The sequence below is a fragment of the Caretta caretta genome, chromosome 12 (assembly GCF_965140235.1).
Source record: "Caretta caretta isolate rCarCar2 chromosome 12, rCarCar1.hap1, whole genome shotgun sequence".
NCBI lineage: Eukaryota > Metazoa > Chordata > Testudines > Cheloniidae > Caretta > Caretta caretta.
The window spans coordinates 14,333,480-14,358,991 of NC_134217.1; the positions used below are offsets into that span (position 1 = coordinate 14,333,480).

Below are 25,512 nucleotides of genomic sequence, written 5' to 3' on the forward strand. Positions count from 1 at the left end.
ATGAGCATTTTCAAATGATAAACCACAGTAAGTTCCTCTTTTTTCCCTAATTTAAAAATCAATTTTAAAAGCTGTATCCAAACTTATACCTACTTAATGAGTTCTTCCCCTAAATGACAGGCTTTATCTAATAGCTAGTTAATAAAACACTTCATTAAAAAAAAAAAATTCAGTCTGACATGGTATTTTTTCCACCCACGGTCACAAAACTATTAAAACTGGTGAAAATAATCAAACCAACTGGTAGTTTTCTCAATATTCAAAAGTTAACACACTCACCAGTATGGGAAAAGGTGTCTGAAAAAACACATGGGCATTCCATCATAAGTCATTTAAATAGCATATAAGGAGGGCACACAACAGACCTCCCTACCCAAACCTATTCCAATTCCAAAGAGAAATGGTCTTCTGAGAGCAGGATAGCAAGTGTTTCTGAACATTATTTTGCAAGTGAAACTCATAAAACAAGCTTCTCTTGGATAATACATTCTACAAAACTATAAAATAAAGAATTAAACACTGGGAATTTCAGCTACAATCTTATTAGTTTTCATATAGTATACTTTAATATCGGACAACAGAAAACCTGAAGTATTTTCATAAATTTCACTCACTATTCAATAAGGGAAGATTTTATTAAATATTTATTTTAAAAACTGTAAATGTTTAGCTTTCTGTTACAATATGTCTCGTGGTTCTTTTGCAATGCATATTAGATAACCAGTTTATTTTTGAATAAAACAAAAGTCTGCCCTGTTAAAGAGAAATTAGAATCATTATTATGCATCTATGTTCAGACTGCTCATACACTGTATTTTTGTAAAAATATTTTCATAACATTTGGTTTTGCTAGTCTCATTCCAAAGTTGCAGGCAAGGCTGACAAGGAATATGTGAGGTAAAGTGCTTTGTTCTCATAATTAAAATGAGCTAAACCTTCGGTACGCCTCAAAACCTTCACTCTAATTATGTCAGTTTCAAAACTCTGTATTGTAACTGATGTCTCATTTGAAGATGGGAGTATTCTTAAGAGAGACTGAACCATACAACAGTAATAAGTCTTAGCAGCAGGAAGAATTTTGTTAGACCTACTGTTCAGTTTGGCTTGGATCCTACATGCTCCTCACATACTGGACTAATCCATGAATTTCTCGCAACTCCACCTCTACTTTTCCTGGAATCCACTTCCTGTTCACCCTTCACCTAAGTATGCACACTCGAGGCCAATAGCCTGAAAGCTACTGTTAACAACTCTGGTTTCTGTTACTCATTTTCCTGGCAGGGAGCTCAGGCTCTGCTTCCTTTGCAGTACAGTATGCAGAGTAATAAGTAGGATCATATTTCACCACTGACTGCCATTCCATGAATCTCCAGGTTATAGAGGCTTTTTGCTAAGACAGAACTGACAGAAGCGACAAAACCAGCCACTATGGGCGGTCTCCCATGACCTTAAAACTAGTATGTTACTAAAAATGATCAAAATCTTAAGAAAACATCTATATTTCATCTTAGCTGATCAAACCACTACAAAGCCTAGAAACGTGCACATACAGTATGGACCAGATTCATAACAACATTTACAAACAGCAAGATTTTTTTTAAAGAATGTTGCAGTAAAAGAAATGCAGAACTAAATTTGGGTACAAACATAAGCAGAGGATGAAATAATGAAGTAGCAAACATAAAAACAAAGATGAACTGTGCTGCACCAAAAATACTTTCATTTTTTATCATGTCACAAATGGAAATGGTAAGTAAGGTGAAGGACAATTTTGTAAAATATTTTTTCCTCATAGACACTGTTCAGCTTGTTGTCTCAAATTAGAGAGTCTATAAAAAAAAACAGTGTATCAGTAAGAAGGATCTAAAATGGCAAAATAATAGTTCGTGTACATTTAGCCATATGTCTTCTAACATTTATAATGTTTACATAGGCAGATATGTGACACTGGTTGCTTCAATTTGGAAATATAAAGTCTGACAATTAGAGAATAGATTTCTTACCTATTTTCCGCCTGCCAAACCCTCTAAATTAAATTTCCACTTAAAATTAGCATGACCATTTATATTACTTGTCTTGTTTATATACCAGGCTTACCAGATGATATCGCAGCTATGGAAAGTGTTTCATTTCTATTGTTTAAAAAAGCAGAAGTAAAGTTTCATGCTTTTGCAGCACTAGAGACCCAGCCCTGGCAACTGAATTCCTCTCTTTACCAACAGAACATGCCGCGATCAGTAGCAATGCCAGTTCCCTCGTGACTGATATGATCGTATCCTGCACTATTATGGGCAAATCTTATGGAATTAAATTAAACCTTACTGCATTAAAGTTTAATACCTTTAGTGTCCATTGTATTGAAAACACAAATGTTTGCATACTACTGTGGGATTGTATGGAACTTCATTCGTAGGGGCACTGCCAGATGATCAAGGGAAGTGATTATTCCCCTATATTCGGCACTGATGAGGCCTTGGAGAATCCAAAGAAAGGCTATTTATCTAAAAATCCTGGCTTTAAACAGGATCAGGGCTTTTTGTTCTGATCCCCAGCAAATGGTCAGGACTTCCAGTTGACAGAGGGCCCCAATCCTTAGGGAAAGGTTGGAAGGACTGACACATGCCAGAGCCCATGTTGAAGAAAATACATGAGCCCATGTTGAAGAAAACCACCTCTGTGCGCCAAGAGGGTATTTCATCCATTCTCATTTAAATGGACCCTTGGCTCTTCTAAAAAGATCAAAATGTGACAAGGTAAAAATATCCATTGATACATACTGCATAAAGTTTTGCAAACCACAAACTATTAAATTCATGACTCGGGTCCCAAAAAATCCTGGGACTGAATTAAAAACCTATGAAAATGTTAAAAAGCAATAAATGTTGGCAGCTTTTTTATTTGCCTAAGGGCCCCAATCCTTAGGGAAAGGTTGGAAGGACTGACACATGCCAGAGCCCATGTTGAAGAAAATACATGAGCCCATGTTGAAGAAAACCACCTCTGTGCGCCAAGAGGGTATTTCATCCATTCTCATTTAAATGGACCCTTGGCTCTTCTAAAAAGATCAAAATGTGACAAGGTAAAAATATCCATTGATACATACTGCATAAAGTTTTGCAAACCACAAACTATTAAATTCATGACTCGGGTCCCAAAAAATCCTGGGACTGAATTAAAAACCTATGAAAATGTTAAAAAGCAATAAATGTTGGCAGCTTTTTTATTTGCCTTTTGGTTTTTGAGCCTGTAGGGTACATTCACGATGTTTTCAAGATTTTCCTCTCAACTGAGAGAACTAGAAACTTGCTTTAAAAACAAAATCAGAGATTCTCACATAAATCACAGGACTGCAGTAGCTAGATTAAGAAAAACACCAAATATTGCAAAACTTATGATAAAACCATGAGAGTTTGCTGGCTGTGCAGCATTGCCAAAGGAGCACTTCATAAGTCCAAAAGTTTTTAAAAAGTATTTATCCACTGGAATAGAAGTTCGAAAACAGGCACCTGTTGATTTACACAGGTAGCTCAGAAACACATAAACAAATGCATACATACACGTGTGTGTATATATAGATAGAGAGACAGACACACACCCATTTTATTAAGCCAGTTCCTTAGGGTTAATTGTTCTGCACATGAACACGTAAGTCTGCAATTAAAAACTTACACAAGACAGGGACTTTCTAGCTCAGGGGACTGATAGCAGCATATGGACTTTTTCACGAATAGAGTGGTGACTTGAATCTTTCTAAACAATGATTTAAAGCAGAGGCTCTCAACCTTTTTCTTTCTGAGGACGCCCCAACATGCTATAAAAACTCCACTACCCACCTGTGTCACAACTGTTTTTCTGCATATAAAAGCCAGGGCTAACATTAGTGGGTAGCAAGAAGGGCAACTGCCTGGGGCTCTATGCCAAAGGGGCTCCTGCGAAGCTACATTGCTCAGGCTTTGGCTTCAGCCCCAGGTGGTGGGGCTCAGGGCCCTGGGCTTCAGCCCCATGTAGGGGAGCTTCGGCTTTCTACCCTGGGCCCCAGCGAGTCTAATGCTGACCCTGCTTGGTGGACCCCTTGAAACCTGCTCACGGCCCCCTGGTTGAGAACCACTGATTTAAAGCATTTCTCTTTGAATTCTGTTTGATAGCCAATCTGAAAAGGCTCGGTTGCTTCAGTCCCAGTTCCTGGTGGATAGATGTACACATTAACAAAAGCCATAGTCAACTACTGGCACCCTTGCTGGATTTAGCCCATACGAAGTTAGAACTAGAGGTGGTCTCTCTATAACTTACTTAAAGGAATATTGCCCTTAGGTAGCTTTTATTTGCATTATTAAAAAGGACTCAAGTCTACAAGAGTCTCAATAAGGTATTTATAGACACCATTAAATTTAAAAAAATAAATTTTTAACATAACAAAAAGTGATTATTTGTGTTATTGTAGTTATTACCACAATAGCAAATTGGTAGTCTATTACAATCTGCTGAATTCCTCCAATGGATAGGTAATATAGTCCGGGGTGGCCAATCTGTGGCTCCGGAGCCACATGGGGCTCTTTAGAAGTTAATATGCGGCTCCTTGTATAGGCATCGACTCCAGGGCTGGAGCTACAGGTGACAACTTTCCTTGTGCCGGGGGTGCTCACTGCCACTGTTCCCTCTAAGCTGTGCACGTGTGCACATAGATCCTAAACCCCACGCACACAAAAATTTGCACAGAAGCACAATTTGCACAGAAGAAATTTTTTGCACACACGGCCTGTCAAAAATTAGAGGGAACATTGCTCACTGCTCAACCCCTGGCTCTGCAACAGGCCCTGCCCCCACTCCATCCCTTCCCACCCCATGCCCATAACCTGCTGTGCCCTCACTCCTCCCTCCACCCCACCGCAGATCCTCCTGCATGCCACAAAAGGGCAACTGCCTGGGAGGTGTCAGGAGGGCTGCCAGTTGGTGGGAGGCAGTGGGAGCGGACGAGTTGATGGGGGGAGGAGGGGAGGCGCTGCTGATGTATTACTGTGGCTCTTTGGCAATGTACATTGGTAAATTCTGGCTCCTTCTCAGGCTCAGGTTGGCCACCCCTGATATAGACAGTCAGATGGATTCAGAGTAGTTTGAAAATTAGACGTACAGTAAAAGCTCTGTTATCCGGCACTCAGTTAACCAGCATTTCTGATATCTCCCAATACAAACCTTCAATCTAGTAACCGGGACTAGTATACTGCCCAGCATGTTATTCAATTGTACATTCTGGACTCTACTTTTATGCAAAAGAGGCAGAAGACAAGTAAGCAAGCTGATCTCAGGGATTTATTTAAAAAAAGCAGCTTCCAGGGAATGTGATAGGGTCATTACAAATTCAGCCCAAACTCCAACACCTGCTACATCTACAATGATAATTGATGTTGATAATGATGACCCTGAGGCACTGCAAGATCCTGAAGTGCCTTCTGAATCAAAGATTAAATTATGTTCAGTATAGTTTTAATGTGAAGTGTATTTTTAGTGATCTGGGTGTACACCATACACTGCCCATAGTGATATGTAGTGTCATAACCTACTGTATAGAAAACTTTATCTGTATACGCCTAAGTGCTTCAAGAAACCAACCACTCTGCAGTGCAGTACTGCTACTGGATTGGTGAGTACCTGTATACTATTTTATACTTTATTCATTTTATTGTATTCTAGTTCTTTGAAAATTGGTATTCCATTGGTAAACTATAACTCTCAGTTAACCAGAATATTCAATTAACCGGCAGCCCCCAGTCTCCAAACATGTCGGATAACAGAGCTTTTACTATAGTTGACCTTCTACCTGACTGCTTAATCAGGTCAATGAAACACCTGAAGCTAGACTAAATAAATCTGATTTTCATAAACCGTTTTATTGCACTGGGAGTTTAATATAGCACATTCCTCTACACTAAAGAATAGCCTGATGACTGCTGAACACCATTTTTTGTTCACCAGTTTATTCACTATGGTCCAAATATTTTTCTTGATGCACAGTAAATAGGCTGTGCATTGAGGAGGGTCACAGCTGTCATTATGGCAAGAACAAATCGATCCTTCGAGACCTCATCTATAGTGGGAAAATATATTGTGCTTGAAACATGTTAAACAATGCGGTAAACACAATTTTGAATTTATGGACAAGGAAAGTCATGTTTAAAAATGCTTCAGCTGATTGTGGTTAACCATATTTTTTAAATACAACTGTCCTTCGTCCACACTGAAAGCAATTTTTTAACATCATGTTATTCAACATATTTTCTAACACTATTCTTTTTTCCAGTACAGAAAATACCCCAAGCATCATTCTTATGGCTGCAGTATCACAGGTGAACACCTTCTTCTGCAGAGCATAAGAGAGAGTAACTGAAGAATCCAGCAACCCTTACTCCTCACTTTTTCTTGGCCTGACCCACTCCCAAAATCCTCTAGTTAGACTGCATGGCACACAGGAACCTGTAACACCTAGATTAGCCACTCATATCCATCCCAACCTGTGCAAGAGAACCTCAGTGATTTTGGTGTGTTCAGTGTGAGAGGAGGTTCCTCATTTTTATAAAGTAAATTAGGTTTTGGTTTTTGGGTTTTTTTTTTTTTTTTTTTTTTAAAAGGAACCAGAATCTCCTATACATAAAAAGCAATTCCATGATATGACAGTACTTCATGTCTAATTTTTTTTATACTTTGAACACGGTCAACAGAAAGGAACACATTAATGCACAAACAGAGGGCATCACTGGGAATGTGGGATCGCAGGATTAAAAGGGTATTCAGGACACAAAATTTTGCAGTAGTTTGAGTTGGAAATTCCTCGTGAAACAAAGAGATTACCTGTGCAAGTACTCTTTCCCTCACCTGCAGGCAATCAGGTAAAGAGTTAGACTTCATGCCCTATCTTTTAATTGATTTGGGTATTTTCAGAGGCCACTGAGAGCATCTTTTCCCTCTGCCAAAGAGATTCCCTGTAACTGGAAGGCTTCAGCTCATTGAGTTCCTCTAATAGGAGTAACAACAGGTTAGATACCAAGGCAGTAGGTCCCTTGTAAATACCTAACCTAGGTAAGTACTACATCAATACTTTCAAAATCCCTCTCAATCCTAGTGGTACAGAGAAGCCCCACTAGTGTCAAACCTTATAGGGTAAAATTCACACATGGTAAAGAGGGCCAGCATATGGCAATCTGAATGACTTAATCTGTACTTCAGGGATATATCACAGGCCTATTATGCACAGGCATCTGTGTACTTCCTGCATACCATGAAGAGGGTTTCTGTGTTGATCCCAGACAGGGTGGCAGAGAGACTACAAGGAGGTACACTAGAGGACAAGCCAAGGAATCTGTAGTTACAGAATTTCAGTGGCCCCAAAACCCACTGCAACTGCACAAAGTGCTGCAGTGGTTATTCTAATTTACAAGTTGTAATAGTAGCTGGGGAGAGGGTCCAGGGTCAGAACCATGTGTCTGGATGAGGGCAGGGAATGGACTTCACTTTCCAACTCTCCTCTATTGTATCCACATAAAACTTGCTTATTTCAAGCTCTACGGATCTATCAGATACGGTTCTGATTTCAAGGTAAAATGCTGTTGAACTGCTTAGTTAATACAGTCTACACGACAGTAACAAAACTCTCAGCATGAGTTAAAACACAGCTCCCTCTCAAATACCCCCGTAATGAAGAAGGATCACCATTCAGCCTTATGACTGCTCTTGTGCAGTCCCTCTTTCTAAGCAGTACAGACAGCAGTAACCAAAATAAAAGACATGGAAACCCCACAGTTTAATGTGTAGTTTTATTTTAAGCGTCAAGCTAATAATCTTGAAGTAAATTAGCGTTTTATGGTGGGAGATCCCACAAAGAGTAGGTTACAAGCGAGATGTAGAAGAATTCCTTAAGTAAATATATTTTCCTCCTTCCATGTTAAATAATTAAATGCAAAAAACCTATGTTAAGATAATGCATTTAACACATCAAAGTAAGGAATTGAAAGTGTTACACAACAAACCTCATGCCCGTCAGCCACTAAGCCCCTGAGGTTAAAAACATTCCCTTGTGGGCATGTCACTGCATAATTGTCTCTTATGGAGACTTGCACCTTCTTCTGAAGTACTGGCCTTCATTGGGAAGCCAAATATCTGACTGAACAGATCACAGATCTGTTCAAGTATAGCACTTTTCTATGCTCCCAAATCAAGCCATGCTAATTCGCTTGACTACTTACATTATACACACATAGTATTTTATGTGCAGACAAATTAAAATTGGCATAGGATTTTTCACTTCCTTATTTTTCTGATTTAATTTTGTAACAGTGCTGGAATGTAGGGTTTAACATTTAATTTATTTTCTCTCTTTTTAAAGAGGAAAAAAGATTGCTTGTGGCTAATAATGTTAACAAAATTTTCAAAACATAGATGACTAAGGCTGATATGGTCAAAAGTAAATAGCGGCTAGAGAGAGGTAACTAGTGGTGCTCCCTAGGAATTTGTACTGGCACCAGTGCTGTTCCACGTATTCATAAATGATCTGGAAAAAGGGGTAAACAGCAAGATGGCAAAATTGGAAGCTGATACAAAATTACTTAAGATAGTTAAGTCCAAAGCAGACTTCAAAGAGTTACCAGGGGATCTCACGAAACTGTATGATTAGCAACAAAACAGCACATGAAAATTAATGCTGATAAATGCAAAGTAGTGGGGATTATGTTTTCCAGGCACATTGGAAAACATAATCCCCACTACTGTTACCACTCAAAGATTTTGGAGTCATTGTGGATAGTTCTATGAAAATATCCGCTTAATGGGCAACGGCAGTCAAAAAAAACCCTAACAGAAGGTTAGGAATCATTAGGAAAGGAATAAAAAGAAAAAAATATAATGATGCCACTATAATAAGCCCACAGCTTGAATACTGCATGCAGTTCTGGTCACCCCATCTCAAAAAAGGTACACCAGAACTGGAAGAGCTACAGAGAAGGGAAACAAAAATGACAAAGGGGATGGAACAGCTTCCATATGAGGAGAGATTAAAAAGACAGACTTTTCAGCTTGGAAAAGAGAGGGGATAGAATATAGGTCTGTAAAATCATGAACAATATGGAGAAAGTAGTGTTATTTACTCCTTTACACAACACAAGAACCAGGGGTCATCAAACGAAATTAACAGGCAACAAGTTTAAAAAGAACAAAAGCAAGTACTTTTTTACCCAACGCTCAATCAACTTTTGGAACTCGTTGCCAGGGGATGTTGTGGATGCCAAAACTACAACAGGGTTCAAAAAAGAATTAGGTAAGCTCGTGGAGGATAGATCAATGACTATAAGCCAAGATGGTCAGCGATGCAACCCCATGTTCTGGGAGCCCCTAGCCTCTGACTGCCAGAAGCTGGAAGTGGACAACAGGGGATGGCTCGCTCAACGATTGCTTGTTCTGTTCATTCCCTGTGAAGCACCTGGCATTGGCCACTACTGGATGTCAGGACACTGGGCTAGATGGACCCATTGGTCTGACTCAATATGGCTATTCTTATGTTGACAATCAGCAAAGAATTAAAGATGGTAGTATTCTGAATGCCAATCAACATTGTTTTATGGAAAGTGAGACTCAAACTTCTTTTTTTTTTTTTAAGGAGATCACAAGTTTGGTTGATCACGGTAACTGTGTTAATGCTAACTTAGTCCTACATGACATTCTGATAACATTATGTTATGCACAAAATCAATGTGGCACATATTCAATGGATTAAGCATTTGTTAACTGAAAGATTGCAAAAAAGTAACTGTAAATGGGGAATCATCATCCAAAGTGGGTGTTTCTACTAGAGCCTTACAGGGATCTGTTCTTAGCCTTATACTAGCCAACATCTTGAATATAAAATATTATGGTAAAATCTGCAAAGATACAAAACTTGATGAAGTGTTAAATAAGGACAAGTCCGTTACACAGACTGACCTGGACTGCTTGGTAAGGTGAATTCAATTGATAGTCATACCTTTTAATATAGCCAAAAGCAAGGTCATACGTTTAAAAACCAAAGAATGTAGGCCACAGTTATAAGATGGAGGACTGTATTCTGGAAAAACAGGGATTCTTAAAAGGACTTGAAGAAAGGAGTAAGGGATTATGGTAGGTAACCAGTTGAACATAAGCTCCCAGTGCAATGCTGTAGCTAAAAGAGCAAATGTGATTCTTGAATGTATAAGTAGTGGAATATCAAGTAGGATTAAGGAAGTGTATATATGGCATCAGTGAAACCATTACTGGAATGAAAAAGGATGTTAAATGTTCAAAAAAGATGTTCAATTGGAGAAGAGAGCTACAAAAATGATTTAAGGTCTGGAAAACATGCCTTATGTGGAGAGACTAAAGCTCAATCTATAGTATATCCAAGAGAAGGTTCAGAGGTGACTTGATCACAGTCTACAAGCAGCTACAGGAGGAAGAGATTTCTGATAGTACATAGAAAGGCATAAGGAGATTAAATGGTTGCAAGGTGAACCTAGTCCTAGACCAATTCAAACTAGAAATAAGAACACACAAAAAACAGTGATGATAATTAACTTTTGGTGATGTGGTGATTCACCAATCACTAACACCAAATATCTTCCTAAAAGGTATGCAGCAGCTCAAAGTGAACTTCTGGGCTTGATACAGAAGTTACTGGGTGTGGTGCAGGCCTGTGTTATACAGGAGTTCAGACTAGATCATAGTGGTCCCTTCTGACCTTACAAATCTGAGTTTAAATGGCTCGGTGTCTTTCAAGTTCACACCACTGAGTTCAGTGGCGTGGGGTGAGTGTACATGTTTGGTGATGCAAGCTATAGAGTGGAGTTTTCTAAAAAGTTAGATTAACAGGACAGCATTGCACTGATTTACATGAATTCAGGTCTTGCTTATCCTGGTTTTCTGTGTTTGTTTTTCTGGAAGGGATAACTTGAGAACTAGTAAATGTATGAAATCACAAGAACAAAAAAGCTAACTAAAATCGAAGATGAAGTGATTTTTACTCAGTAATTTTCATCAAACACCTATTTAACATAAGCATATACCTAACAAACAGGTGAAAATGAAGATCACTTTAAAAAAAGACTCAACACAGCCACCCACTCAATTAAGGGCTAAGAAATCTAATCCACTTCTCGTGTCCTCCACAGAGGCTATAAGCAACAAAAGGCAATAATGCAGGATTTAGCATTTCTGGTATTTAAAGTTTAGGTAAAACAATGAGTTTTTCTCCTTAGTTCTTCAGGCTTTCAATGAAGCAGCATTTTTTTTTCCATTCCCCTGAAATTCAACAGGCATTATAGCTTTCAGGACAGATCCCTGTCTTTCTACTCACTCAACATAGTCAAAAAGTTACCTAGTAGGGAATATATACAACTGGATACACTGCAGGTAGTAAAGTAAAAGCATTATACTATGAGAAAAATAGTCCCTCAAATTCTTAAAGCTATACTTTAATCTTTTTTATTAAAACGAAAAACTTCTTAAAATGAAAAGGAGGACTTGTGGCACCTTAGAGACTAACCAATTTATTGGAGCATAAGCTTTCCTGAGCTACAGCTCACTTCATCGGAATACAGACTAACACGGCTGCTACTCTGAAACACTTCTTAAAATGTATTTGTACCTAAATACACATTAGTGACAAATTCTTACTCTAACAAAAATAAGATGTAGACCGCAGCAGTCACACATAAGGTTCTTAGTTTCAGGCAAATACTGTAGTAGTATTTCTAAAACTAATTCTGTTGTAACCATTTTAGTACTTAAGGAAGCTAAATTATAGATATTATTCATCCATTTAGATAGGAGTATGAATTGTAAGTGTTCAGTGTAACAACCAATGTTTATATTTAGGGTTTGACTTTTTTAGGGATATGGGTTGTAATTTCTTTTCAAGGATAGAAGAGTTACTTATTCTTTACTAACAAATGACCAACAACAGATCAGATATTTTAGAGTTATCTGTGGACAAAGAATGAATACTTACCAATATGATTAAGTTCACTGGTACAATTAAGCCATACCCTCCCAAAAAAGGGCTACATACCTGCCCTTGCAAGGCTATACGATTTCTATCTTGTAGATGCCGATTAGAAACTGAAGAATGCCAGGGATGCATCTGACTTTGAGACTCTGTCCGAGCAATATCCGATGACTGTGTTATTTGCTGTGGGGTAATATGGTGTTCTAGGTCATGCTCTAATATGTGGCTTGAAGTGTCCTGAACAAATGCTGAATCATCAAATTGGGGTAGGAGGTCTTCCTGAAGGAGGTCCTCTGGATCAAGTCCTGTAAATGGTTCAGCTTGAGACTCAACTTGATGAAGTAAGTTCTCATCCAAAGATGAAAAACCATTGCTTTCTATAGGATCACTGAAATGGCTTATCTGAGAAGCAGAACCCGCAGAGGCTGGAAAATTAATGTTCACAGGAGAGAGTTTTGAACTACTGAAGCTGCCCTGAGAATGTGCTGAATGCAACATCTGGAAACTATTTGAATTCAAAGGTGTGTTAGGATTCAAGAGGTGCTCGGTGGTTTCTTGCTTGGTCCCTGTTTGAGATGTAAAGGCATCACTTCCAGTATAATCAGATAAAGGATGAGTTTGTTGGCTAGTAGAAAGAGCGGTAGAAGACTGTAAAAGGCTAGTAGGAGAAATGTGGTTATTAGAGTAAGAATATGGAGAAGGAAACCGCTGTGTATTATTAACAGAGCAAGGAGTCATAGTTGGAGATTGTCCATCAAAGTTTCCTTCTTGATTCCCACAAAAATGTATTGAAGCACTGGCATTTTGAGAAAACTGTTGAACAGAGAGAGGCTGCTGTGAAGTTGATGGATTAGCAATTTGAGGTGGATGAGTAACACTGACTCTGCGTGGAGCAGATACGTTAACCTCCATACAGTTTTTTGGCTGATTCAGAGAGTCTTGCCCTGTGTTAATGTTGTTTCTGCTTTGTCGAGACTGTAGTGAGGCACACTGATGCTGCTGTTCGTTGGCCTGAAATAAGGCAAAGTCATGGTGTGCTACAAAACTTTTATTTTGCTGCATAGACTGAGAATGTCCTTGGTGAAAAGGGGACCCATTTTGATTTGGAACAGTTGTGTTAGTTTGATGACCCCACATAGGACTACCATCAGCCACATCAGGAAACATTCCATTGGATTGGTTTTGTGGATGGATTGGTGAGCAATTAAATTGAGTGTGTGGTGATAAAACACTGTCAGCTGGACTGCTGAAAGACTGATTTACTTGAAGTTTCAATGAATCATACTGATTTAACTGCTCAAATTCACTCATCTTTTGTTGAGTTTGAGTATCTTGCACATGGTTCAATGAGTCTATGTGCAAAGGCTCAAATTCTGCACCCAAGTTCAATTCATCAACTAGTGAAACAGGTCCAGGTTGTACAAAGGCATCATCCGACAAACCTTCTAACGTCTCGCTAAAAAGGTTGGCATCATCAAAAAAATCCATCATAGGATCAGTCATCTTGATACGTCCACACCGCTTCGTCTCTGAACTCCAAATGGAGTCAATTTAGCCTCTCTGCAGTGAGTAGCAACAGATTACTTCCAGTAGTCACCACCTTATCCAATGCATGTCAACATCCATTAGTGCTTCTGAAGAAATGTATGCCTTAAACTGTAAAAATATCCTAGGGAAGAAAGAATAAGAGCAATGACTTTAAACTTGTTTTTCTGGAGTTTTATTTTATTTAGTTTTTATTTCCTCCTCCCCTGGGTATTAGTTTGTCAATTTTACTCTATATTTAGATAAACAATAGTGAGCAATTAGACTCATTTTGGCTTTTTTAAAAAAAAGCAACAAAAAACAGAAAAGACTGTCAAATTCTAATAATGAATGGGCTGCTTTATTTTTGTATCTGTGTCCCACAAATAAAATATGTAACTATTCATTTATTTCCTTTCCAATTTTATATTTTATATAGTTGAAGTAATATTACATGTAATGATTCTGTATATTCTAGATCAAGTAAAATCTGAGAGGAGAAAGGAAACAGTCCAAACACTGGAGAGAGACAAATCATTGGGAAACAACTTTAGTAAGATGAAGCTCAGATAACCTATTTCTTTCCATTAAACTGAATGAGTGCTTGGTCATTTCAATGAAAATCTTAATTATTCAACATTTTTGTTGTGATTTTCAGTCTAATTAACCTGTCAATTACCATTACACATTAATAAAATGGTTAAGTCACATACTGCTCATGGATTTTGTGCTTTCACAATGGCAACCAGGAAATATCAAGTAATGTATTTTTTCAACATTTTAATGTTTAAAAATGCAACAAACTGCAAATCAACTCTAGGTCAAATTTTTATAAGTGAACACATGCATAATTGTGTGTAAGCAATTGTGAAAACCTGTCCCTTTGCATATAAATAAGAGGTGGGTATGGTAATTATTCTTCAGCTGAACAGAACAAGTTACAGAAACATTACATTAGGTTTAGATTAATTTAATTTAAACCCACTTAACCAAGACACAGTAGAATCCACAAAGGCATAACTATTAAACAACTTTTACTGTATTTGGAATCAAAATTTTCTGCTTATGAGGTCAAATCCCCACTGAAATCAACAAATACAGAGGGCAATCACCACTGGCAGGATCAAAACCATAAAAAAAAAAATCTTGCGGAGAGAGTATGTATATGCCAAAGGAAAAAGAGCAACTCATCAAGCTTTTGAACAGAATTGGCTAGAAATTTATTGGCAAAATTGAGCTATTCACAAGGTCCCTGAAATACAACATATTCATATTTCCATTCAACACAACACCCAATATGCAAGCTTGAATGAATTATGTTCTATTACTGCTATGTGTGATAGTTTGACTTCCTAGATAAGCAGAAAACTTAGTCTTCAAAAATACTGAAGAAATTACTTTAAAATATGTATTGGTCTTCTAACAGCATTCCCATCTCGTACGTAACTAACACTAACATTCAGATGGAAGAAAAAGTTTTAACTCTTGAAACCCACCATTGCTAAAACTTATCCAGGCTCCCCCAAATCTCTCTCCTCCAGTGATTGGTGAGGATGGAGTACTGTGTCCAGTTTTGGGCCCCACACTACAAGAAGGATGTGGAAAAATTGGAAAACATCCAGCGGAGGGCAACAAAAATGATTAGGGGACTGGAACACATGACTTATGAGGAGAGGCTGAGAGAACTGGGATTGTTTAGTCTGCGGAAGAGAAGAATGAGGGGGGATTTGATAGCTGCTTTCAACTGCCAGAAAGGGGATTCCAAAGAGGATGGATCTAGGCTGTTCTCAGTGGTAGCAGATGACAGAACAAGCAGTGGGGGAGGTTTAGGTTGGATATTAGGAAAAACTTTTTCACTAGGAGGGTGGTGAAGCACTAGAATGTGTTACCTAGGGAGGTGGTGGAACCTCCTTCCTTTGAGGTTTTTAAGGTCAGGCTTGACAAAGCCCTGGCTGGGATGATTTAGTTGGGGACTGGTGTTGCTTTGAGCAGGGGGTTGGACTAGATGATCTCCTGAGGTCCCTTCCAACCCTGATATTCTATGACCGACTCCCTGGATATGACCTCTGAACAGCAAGTTTTGTGATCTTCTGAAAGCTTACAGGGGCCCAACCCATATCCTGCAAAAGCCAATAGCAGTCTTTCCATTCTTAATGAGAACTGCATCAGGTTTCATGATGAGAAAATATCTAGTATGTAAATCTAGTTAAATGCTGATGCTGACAAAGAATAAGTTGACAGCCCTTCAAATTCTGATGCCTTCAATGCATTAGAAATGGCTCTGCAGTGGCTTGAAGAACAAGAAGAAAATGAGGCAATGCACCATTCTGCAAATTAAATTATGATTTTGAGGTGTTCAATGTTATAAACTGTTCAACCCACAATTCGTTTGTAAATTAGGGTTTGCACTGATAGATGCGTAAGGTCCATGTGAGGTACTTCACTATTACTAGCTGGTCTACTTCTTTAGGCAACGCCAACATCAGCAAGCCCTAATCTTGCATTTCCCCACATAAATAAAAGAGATGTACAAGGAACCTGAACATCTTCAGAAAATAAGTAGAAAGGGAAATAAAGGTGGGACTATCTAAATGCCCCAGAAGACCAGAGTATATTCTCTTCATCATTCTAATCAGTTGTGCTTTGGAAGAAAAGCTAAATATACTTTCCTCTACCAGATTTCGTATCAGTTATGTTAACAGAAAAATATACCACACAATTCAGTATTTTGAAGTGAAAAATTATGAAGATTGATGTTTCTCTTGTTCATTTGTGTTAAGCAAAATGTGAATAAAGAGCATATTTTTAAAAAGCATTGCTAATAATCAGATTTCCCACTTTGCACATTCATAGGCATATAGCATAAAACAGAAATTGTATTATCTACCTTTGACCAAGGAGGGGTGGAAGAAACTAAAGCAGAAGAACATAACCAAGTTAGATTAAGTATGACGTACAAGTACTGTAGCTGATAGTAAACAGATCTAGTTCTGAGGGGACCCATTAAATCAATGGACAGGTTTACTATATTTATTAGCTGTCTGTCCATCAAGGACTCCTGTGTTTAAAAAAGATCAGTTTTAAATGCCTGCATAATTGAAAATATTTTAAATGAAAATATATCCCTCTGGTTTCCAACTACTATCTAGGGCAAGATACTAAATTCCCCTTCAAAGGAGGGAATGAAGAAAAAAAGTAAAGTCCATTGTTTACAAATGAATGTCATACCACACATTAGAATGAAAATACAAAATATTGTTATAAGTATTACTTGCACATACATAATTCTTGTGTACTTCCACAGATCTCAAACTGCCACCTTTCATAAATTGGATGAGTGGGCACAAATTGTCCCCCAGGTCACATACGTAGTTGACAGTTCTGATGTTCTCCACCCACATCAATATTTTGTCTACCTGAATGCTTAAACACTATGCACCCTTGAGGAAAAAACTGTGTAAGATAGAAACCAGAAAAAGCTGTGTGTGACTGAAGTTAGATAAAGCTAACCATGGTTTGTGCTAAACATATAAATAAAATCTTCCTTCCACTTTAAGAGGCACCCTCTGTGTCCTAGACCCTTAGTCCTCCTGTCTTTCAGCACTGAAAAAAAAGGGGGTGGGGGGAATATAAGCAGCCAAGCTTTTTCCACTACAAACTTCTGTAAAAGTCATCAGAATTGCATAAAATTGGAAGGCCAAGCAAGACAAAAAAGGAAGAGGCGGAGAATGCCAGTTTCAGGAATTCCAACACAAGACGTAAAACCACAATTTGAGTTCCCAATTGATAAATCATCTGGCATCTCTGCACTAAAGACAGGATAAATATTTCCAGGCAAGTTAGTTCTTGGAGAAAACCAGTAGTTTCTTATAACAAATACAGACAGCAATTAATTTAAGCGGCAAAGAGTCCTATGGCACCTTATAGACTAACATACGTATTGGAGCATAAGCTTTCGTGGGTGAATACCCACTTAGTCAGATGCATGTGTATTCACCCACGAAAGCTTATGCTCCAATACGTATGTTAGTCTATAAGGTACACAGGACTCTTTGCCGCTTTTACAGATCCAGACTAACACAGCTACACCTCTGATACTTGACACCAATTAATTTAAGCAATTCTAATTTGTTTAAAGTAGTAGTTAGACATACCAGCAGCTTAAAAGAGACAGCGAAGCAAAATAAATTTCAAAGAAAGATGAAGCTCAGAAAACTGGATAGGTAGATTCTTGTTAGTTTAGTAACAATTCCTCTTTATATTACATATTATAGAAAAAGTAAAGGACATAAACCAACAAGAAAAATTGTTTAATCAGACGTTGCCCTTGTAAGACAACATGGAAGCAGCATGCATAGCACCATTGTTGTGGTCAAGAGAACACTTCTACTCGAAACCACTGTTTTTGAACACTTATGTAAAGTATGTAAAAATGTTATCCTTTTGTCAGAAATGTATCATGTTTGATCCAGAACAAACACAAATTTCTTTGGAAAGTTGAACGATATTCTGCTTTGGAACACAACCCTTCACACGAAGACATTTTCCAAACTTGTTTTGGTGTTTGTACAAACAACTGCTTTGCCAACCTTTTCTTGCTCTCTATCACAAACAGGTGGGTAGTGATAGAACTGCAGCACTGTGTTAGCACTACTTAGCCTTTTTTAGCTGCCTCCCTCCCTGCTAACAAGGTAGTGTGTTAGGAAACACTGCCAGCCTGTTACAGATCAGTTACAGGGAAATTGTAAAAGGAAGAAGTTTAGAAATCTAATCCTCATCTTTAGGGCTGCATGCCCAAGTTAACAAATAGAGATTCTGCAAGATCAAGCGGGACACAAATTTCATAGCCAAGTATCCCTTGCGGAAGATGTCCTTCCAGCATACTTCCATTTTAAACAAGAGTAGGGAGTCTAGACTTCAGCATGTCAAATGATTGAAATTACGGTAATAGCTTGAATAGGCAGAATGTGTAAGATACAGTTAGAATGAATTGGTACCTGCTCTTTTATCTCTAAGTTCCTTTACTTTAACTTTTTCTTCCATTTTGGCAAAACTACATTATTTCAGTGTTTTGAAAGGAAACTTAAATTCCAGATTCAAGGCAACTGGAATTCAATGAGGCTTCCAGATCAAATCTGATTTGCCACCTTTGTGCATATTCAGATGTAGTATTTTGTGACAAAGTAAAATTTTATCTGGAAGCCTCACTGAATTCCATGACTTTATAGGTTTTAATTCTTATCCATAATGGGGCATTATTGCACAAGGTTTAATGTTAATTTGAAGGAAAAAACGAATCTGATCACAAGCTTCAGATGGCAAGGTCATTTTATAAAGGTTAAGGTTTTTTTGTATTGAACACTTAAACATTAATGAACTGCCTGTATGAAGCCACTGGTACAAGTGGTGACTAACCAAGATGAAGAATACATTCTTGTTAGAGTTTTCAGAGGTCACTGATTACCTCTTATTAGCTAATATAATGTACATTTGATAAATTCATCATTTCAGGTTTCTCTCAAATATGTTTAATTTTTTAATCAAAAAGTGGCATTTTAACTCAAATTAATCTAAAATAGTTCCAGAATTTTTTTCAGTGTAAGCAATAAAATACAAATACAATGAGCAACATGTGTTCTGTTCTTATTTGATTTCTCTCATTTCTTGCAATCTCACAAGCTCAGTATTTAGAGCTTAGCTACATGGGGAAACTGAGCAGCACAGCCATTCCAGAATAATTCTGTGTGGATACTCTATTTCAAAACAAATGCAACTTTATTCCAAAATCATTACTCCACTTTGTCTAAAACGAATAACCAGGACACTATCTACAATAACCCTTGTCTTTTCTCAACTGAAACATGCTTTGCCATCTGTCATCTTCAGTCATGACATCACATTTAAAATGTAATATGTAAATTCTTTGTGATGGGAACCACCTCCCACCTTTACTTTGTCATCTCAATGACTGGTCATTCAACAAAGTATCTAAACTTCAATCTACTCAGTTTTTAGTAATGCATAAGAGATCTACTTCAAATCAGAGATTAAACCCTCAGATTTTTAAAAAAAAAAAAAAGTGGCTCCTTCAAATAGGTCAAAGTGAGCAGAAAATTTTCTTAGGTGGGTGTGGCGATGCCAAACCATCAACTTCTGCACAACCTGAGCTTCCATTTAAAATCAAATGAGTATGTTAACCCTTAGTTGTCAAGGAAAACAAAACATTACAACATTTTCCAATTAAAAACAGGGTATAAAGCAAAGCAGTGCTGTTCCTCTCAGCCTGCCCACAGTCCCTCTCCAGCACTTGGACATATTTTCAGTGCAGTTTAGGTTAGTTTTCACTGCTTATTTTCAGAACCATTTAAGCAGCAATAAAACTAGTAATGAGCAGGACAGTTTCAGTCTGCTGCTCATAAAGAAAGCTGTGAGCAATAAGGGGTGGCAAATATCAAAACTAAGCAGGAGGATCCAGACTGGACTGAGGCTGAGGTAAAGTAACTGTTTTTTGCGCATATACCTCATAGAGAAGATGAGGAAGGACTAACACACAGAGAGAGTGTACACTTTCTCCATTCCATCAGTCAAAGGGGTTAGTGATTAGGATTCAAATGTATCATACCCCAACTAGTCAGAAGCTATGAAAAGATAGACACCCTAAGTGGAATATATGTATGGCTGGAAACCTGGTCGGAAACAGTAACTACCATTTTCCCAGCAGCTGTGGAAGCTTGGCTTTTTACCTGGCATTGCCCCTGGTCAGTCTTTGGTTGGTATGTGTAGTCCTCTGATTTGAGTGTCTTGTAAATTCTGTAAGAAAGTGTGTGAGAAAGGATGGGATTAAGGATTAATGGAATGAATCAGCAAAGAAACAGACATAAAAGCTAGAGAGGTTGTTGGGGGAAGGCGTGGTGGCAGGAGATAGGAGAATGAAAAGGAAAGCATAGTGGTGAAGTTATAGAACAAAATATGGGGAAAGAAAAAAAAAAGAGGAAAGATCATGGGGGGAAGGCCATGCATGGAGAAAAAAGACAAATGAAAAAGGAGTGAAACCGAGAAGGAAAAGAGTGTAAAAAGGCAAGAAACAGCAAGTTATGCTTTTAAACATTTATTAAATGGAAAGTTGATGGACAGCATCACAATTAAATAAAGAACACCATAAAGACTACGGAACAGTTAGATTGCTTTAATTGCAGAGGCAGTGGGTTTTAGGGACACGGGAGCTATTATTCTTCCTGACTAGTAGGCTCAGTCCTTCAGCTAGAAGATGTCAAGTAAACATTCAGCTCAATCGCTAAACACAATATCATCACTTTTGCCTATTGTAAAAAAAATCCCTGCTCCACACTGAGATGGCAGATTGTTGAAAAGTACAACCACTCCCTGCAGAAGTGATAAAACCTCAGTCATCAGTGACTGCTTTCATGTGGAAATTTGAGACATCATCATCCACTTTAAGGTTAGTGTCCATTCAGAAGGCCGAAGAGGTTTAAAAAAAGAAAGCTCAGTTACCGACATGAGGCAACAAAATTCAAAATTCTTGTAAAAGATGGGAGTTCGTTCATTTCTCTAAGACTATAAAAGATCAAATGAAGGAAAAGTTTATATATTATACACAAAATACACATGCACCGTTAGTGTTCTAGCAGGGAGGGAATTTCTTGACCCATTCTATTCTAATTACAAAGAAATTTGACCCTGATCCATTCAATTCTTGAAAGTTTTTACAAAAAATGATTCTAGCTCTAAACTCAGAGAAAGTCTTTCTGCATATAGAAAAAAATTCATTTCATTGTAACAAGCAAATGTGACAGCAGTGGAAACTGGATGAAAGCATGGTAGTGGTAGTATCTGATGTAAAGCACTGGGAACTATAGCTAGGAAGGAAGATCTGAAGTTTTGTTTTTTTCTTTTCTTCTCCCCACCCCCGAAAAAGTTTCATTTTCTTAGACTTAAGAACTACCCTCCAAAATAGTAGAAGAGACTTGCTTCTTACTGGGCAGAGGTTTGCCAAAGAAAGTGTAGCGGTATTCTTGTTATATCTTACTAAGTTAAATGACACATTTTCATGTGCTATGTATGTTCTTGATTATCAAATCCCTTAGTCCAGTGGTTCTGAACCTGTGGTCCCCAGACCTTGGGAGTCTGGAGATATATCTAAGATTTCCACACAGATCCGCACCTCCATTCGAAATTTTTTAGGGGGTCCGCAAATGAAAAAAAGGTCGAGAACCACTGCCTTAGTCATTGGCTAGACAAAAAGTACACAATACCAGAGATGTAGACAACAGCGAAGATGAATGAAAGCTTTTTTTTAATTAATTTCATAAATTATATGTTAAGAAATAAACTGATATTTTAAAAACTTTTGTGGTTTTCTCTTGCACAATAGAACTAAATCCAGACATTCTCTCTCCAGGATCAGAGACATTCACGTTCTTATTTTTTGTGTTATTTTCATCTTAGTTAAGGTTCTCTTCATTTGACAAACTATAATGATAATGTAAAAGTTATTGCTCTTTGTTTCCAGAGAAAAAATATGCTAACATGGACTTAAGGTTGAGTGTATATATAGGTATTTTACAGTTATAAAAAACAACAACTATATAAGTATAATTGTCCCTGAAACATTCTACACCATGGAAATTCAGAGTTAAAATGAAATCTTATGCTAAGATTTGTTAATATGTTGTTGATGTGTTACGGTACAGAAATGCATAGTTAGGTTAACTCTGCCCTGCTACACCACCATGCAATAACTATACACTATGACTAAAGCATTTTATCATCTGTAGTCAGACAGATTCAACTGATTTTTCCCCTTTCATGGCATGACTACAGGGCAAAGTTAGGTTACTTGGTTATCCCACCTGCGCATTTCCATACTTTAAGATTAAATTTTAGAAGTCAAGATATACATTAACATGGATTTTTCTGTATTTATAATGCTTATTTTGGAATAATTAATCATCCTTATATCACACATACTAAGATTAAGTTAAGGTTGAGGATATATACTTGGTGCTTGGAAATTTACTTTTGAATTAAAAATTTCAGACAAACACTGAATTCAAACCCAAAAAGCAAATGTTTACATGTGATATTTCCTGTAATATGAAGAATGGAAGAATCAACCTTAAAGCTTTAAAATAAACAATAAACAAACAAAGTAAATAGATAAATTTAAAAAAAAAAGTAATTGTAGGAACATGTTCACCAGGATGCCCTGGCTGCTTTATACTTCTGTGGAGCAGCACAAAGCAGTCAGAGCATGCTGGCTAACTGAGACGGATTTACAACTCCCAGCAGCACAAAGTATACCTGCAGTTTCTGCCTCCCTCCTGCACATCATGCCCAAAGTCACTGCTCCATCCTGCACTCCCCACATCCCCCTGTACTCAGAGGCCCTAGTTTTCCCCCTCTCCTCCCTAACTTCTCTGCTGACAACATCTGGTGCAACAGGTACGTTTTTGACAGCAAAATTTAGGATTAATGGTAAATGTTAGATATTCTTCATAACTCAGTTTCAGTCCGCAGAGACAGACAGATGATGTCCTACTTCAGATAATTACACAAAAAATGGCCATTTGGAAAGAGGATATCTTTTATTACTCTCAATGTGAGAAAAGCCAAGCTTCCCAAAACAGGGAAGACAGTGGCCCCTAACAGCAGAAAGGGTCACTATCTTCTCTGCTGAGTGCAGCTTGGCCTCAGTCCAACTGAGAACAATCAGACATGGCAGCAATTTTAAGAGGGCACTTCTTCATGGAATTCTCTGTAACAGATTATTTGTCAGCCTCTGCTGAACAATAAACTTTCAGTTATGAAGAATACAGCAAAAAAATACTATTAATCCAAAAATTATTCCTTCAAATGCAGTCTATGTAGCATACACACATTTTAGTTTTAGCTAGAAGGGAAGTTTGAAGATGTGTTACTAATATCATTAGGGACAAAAGAGCTTTGAGGCCAGTTGCTTCTGTTCTTAAAGGACCTATTTTAAAATCAATTTTAACTCAAATTAATGGATTTATTTGTAAGTTCACAGACAATTATTGTATATTCAAAAAGTGCTGAAATATTGGGGTGTATACATTGTATTATATATAAATTGATAGAATCACTGCTACTTAATTCAACCTCAAACATGGAGCTGCAAATGGTGCCTTCATAATATGCTGAAAAGTTGTGTGTGGGTTTGTTTTTTTTTAAATCCAGCATAGCATGACCAATTTCTTACATATGAAAGTAGTAGATGTTTAGAGAAGAACAACAAAACTAGAATATGGGTGTCCATTTAAAAAACATCTCAGATTCTTCCTAAAGTCAGATCTTTTACTACTATACGTGGGTATATTCTGCTCAGTAAGTGAATGAAAATACATATGCAGTATGTTTCAGATTATATTTATTCAAAGCATTAAAAAGCATATCAAAATAAAAACCGAAACAGACTCATGAAGTTCTCAGTCCTTCTCTTTGCCTGGAGGAGGAAAGTGTATAAAAGACCTCTGTTGAACGGAATCTCCATCCACCTGAAAACTCTAGTTTGAAAATGCAGATTATTTTCCCAGAGTAAGAACGGGTTCCCAGAGTAAGAATGGGTTCATTTTACACTCCATAAAAGTAGTTTCATAGACCAACTTTTGAATATATACATAAACTCAATCATTCGGTTCCTCTCGCTCAAAAAAATCACCAAGATCAGGTGGCTGAGTTAAGACACTGATACTTGTTAAGAGATTATTCGGTTCCTAAAATGTGCTTTTATTAGTCAAAACAGGTTCAAAATTACTGCAACCTAATGCAAACTCTTAGATGATGCTATGACGTTAACTCTCTGATTAACACAGAAGAATCTGAAAAATAAACGGTCGAAAGTGAAATGTTCTTACTGAATTTTCTTCATTCTGTAAGATACTTGACAAAATCACAAAAGTCAAAAATCAAAAGAATCCTTACCCATGAATTAAGAGTGCATATCCTTTGTGAAGAGTGAAGTAACTCAGGGTGATACCTACCCCAAAATAGGTAGCTCATTATCATTAGGGACCTGAAAGTAAAGCACAGTAACAAAGGACAAATCACAATCACACTTCAAGATCATATCTTAGCATCTGATAATTCAACTACTGAGTACATCTATGGCATTGATCACTTGGGAAACATGAGAATTTACATGTATTCATAAATAAGGGAGATTTTTAAAGCAATTTTGCAAACGTCTGTTTGCTCAATTCCCTAAGATAAGTGAAGTTATTTTTTTTAATATGACTGGAAAAGGACAAAATGAAAGGGAGAAGGACCATCATTGTAACAGATACTTTGACAGTTTTTGTGCAGGAATTTTAAAATTTTTATGACTACTTAAAAGTGCTGAATATAAAGAATATGATAATTTTCAAGACTGAATAAATCGTGTTCTTAAGGGCTGAGGTTGAAACTTGCCAATGCTTATCCATTAAACTATTTATCTGATAGCAGAAGGGAAAGCCGAAGGTTGCTGTGATTACACACCAGGGCTTAACAGATGTACTTGCCAATATCAAGTAATATTGCTGAATTGGGGGAAGTGCACTTACTCGACAGTCATGCTCCAATCCCCCATTGGACATAGCGGGGAGTGGAGCCCACAGAGCCTAGAAGAGGCACCAAATGTGCAAACACACTGCGGGGAAGGGGAAGGGTGAGGGGAGAAGTAAAAGCTTCTGGGATCCCTGGAAGAGAGAAAACACAATGAAGCATACCATCCCCCTTCCCCAATGCTGCGTGGGAAGGAAAAGGGGGGAAATAAGTGGATTTACATTCTATATCAATATGCTTTTATAGCTAGATTTCCCCATACAAAAACATGATCCTTTTCCTAGGCAGATAAAGCAGCCTTAAATTCTGTTAAATACAAGCCTTGTCAGGAGATTTTTCTCAGGAGATCTTTCATTAATGTGCACTCACAAATTTATTAGTTGATGTAAAATTAAGAATAACAT

At 37.6% G+C, this 25,512-nt stretch overlaps 1 protein-coding gene across 12 annotated transcripts in view; it reads right to left on the reverse strand.

Annotated features, from left to right (window-relative positions):
- CHD9 (chromodomain helicase DNA binding protein 9) overlaps nucleotides 1-25,512 on the reverse strand; it is a 191,683-nt gene that overhangs the window by 155,444 nt on the left and 10,727 nt on the right. For 6 of the 12 annotated variants that reach the window (XM_075118360.1, XM_048870536.2, XM_048870534.2 and 3 more), the window contains exons 3-5: nucleotides 24,488-24,578; nucleotides 20,269-20,335; nucleotides 12,065-13,670 (exon numbers count right to left, since the gene is read on the reverse strand). In XM_075118360.1, coding sequence (XP_074974461.1) covers nucleotides 12,065-13,504 — 1,440 coding nt within the window. In that variant the 5' untranslated portion in view covers nucleotides 13,505-13,670; nucleotides 20,269-20,335; nucleotides 24,488-24,578. Of the gene's footprint in view, nucleotides 1-12,064; nucleotides 13,671-20,268; nucleotides 20,336-24,487; nucleotides 24,579-25,107; nucleotides 25,243-25,512 lie in introns of all 12 variants that reach the window. The other 6 variants (XM_075118356.1, XM_075118357.1, XM_075118363.1 and 3 more) reach the window with 6 other exon arrangements.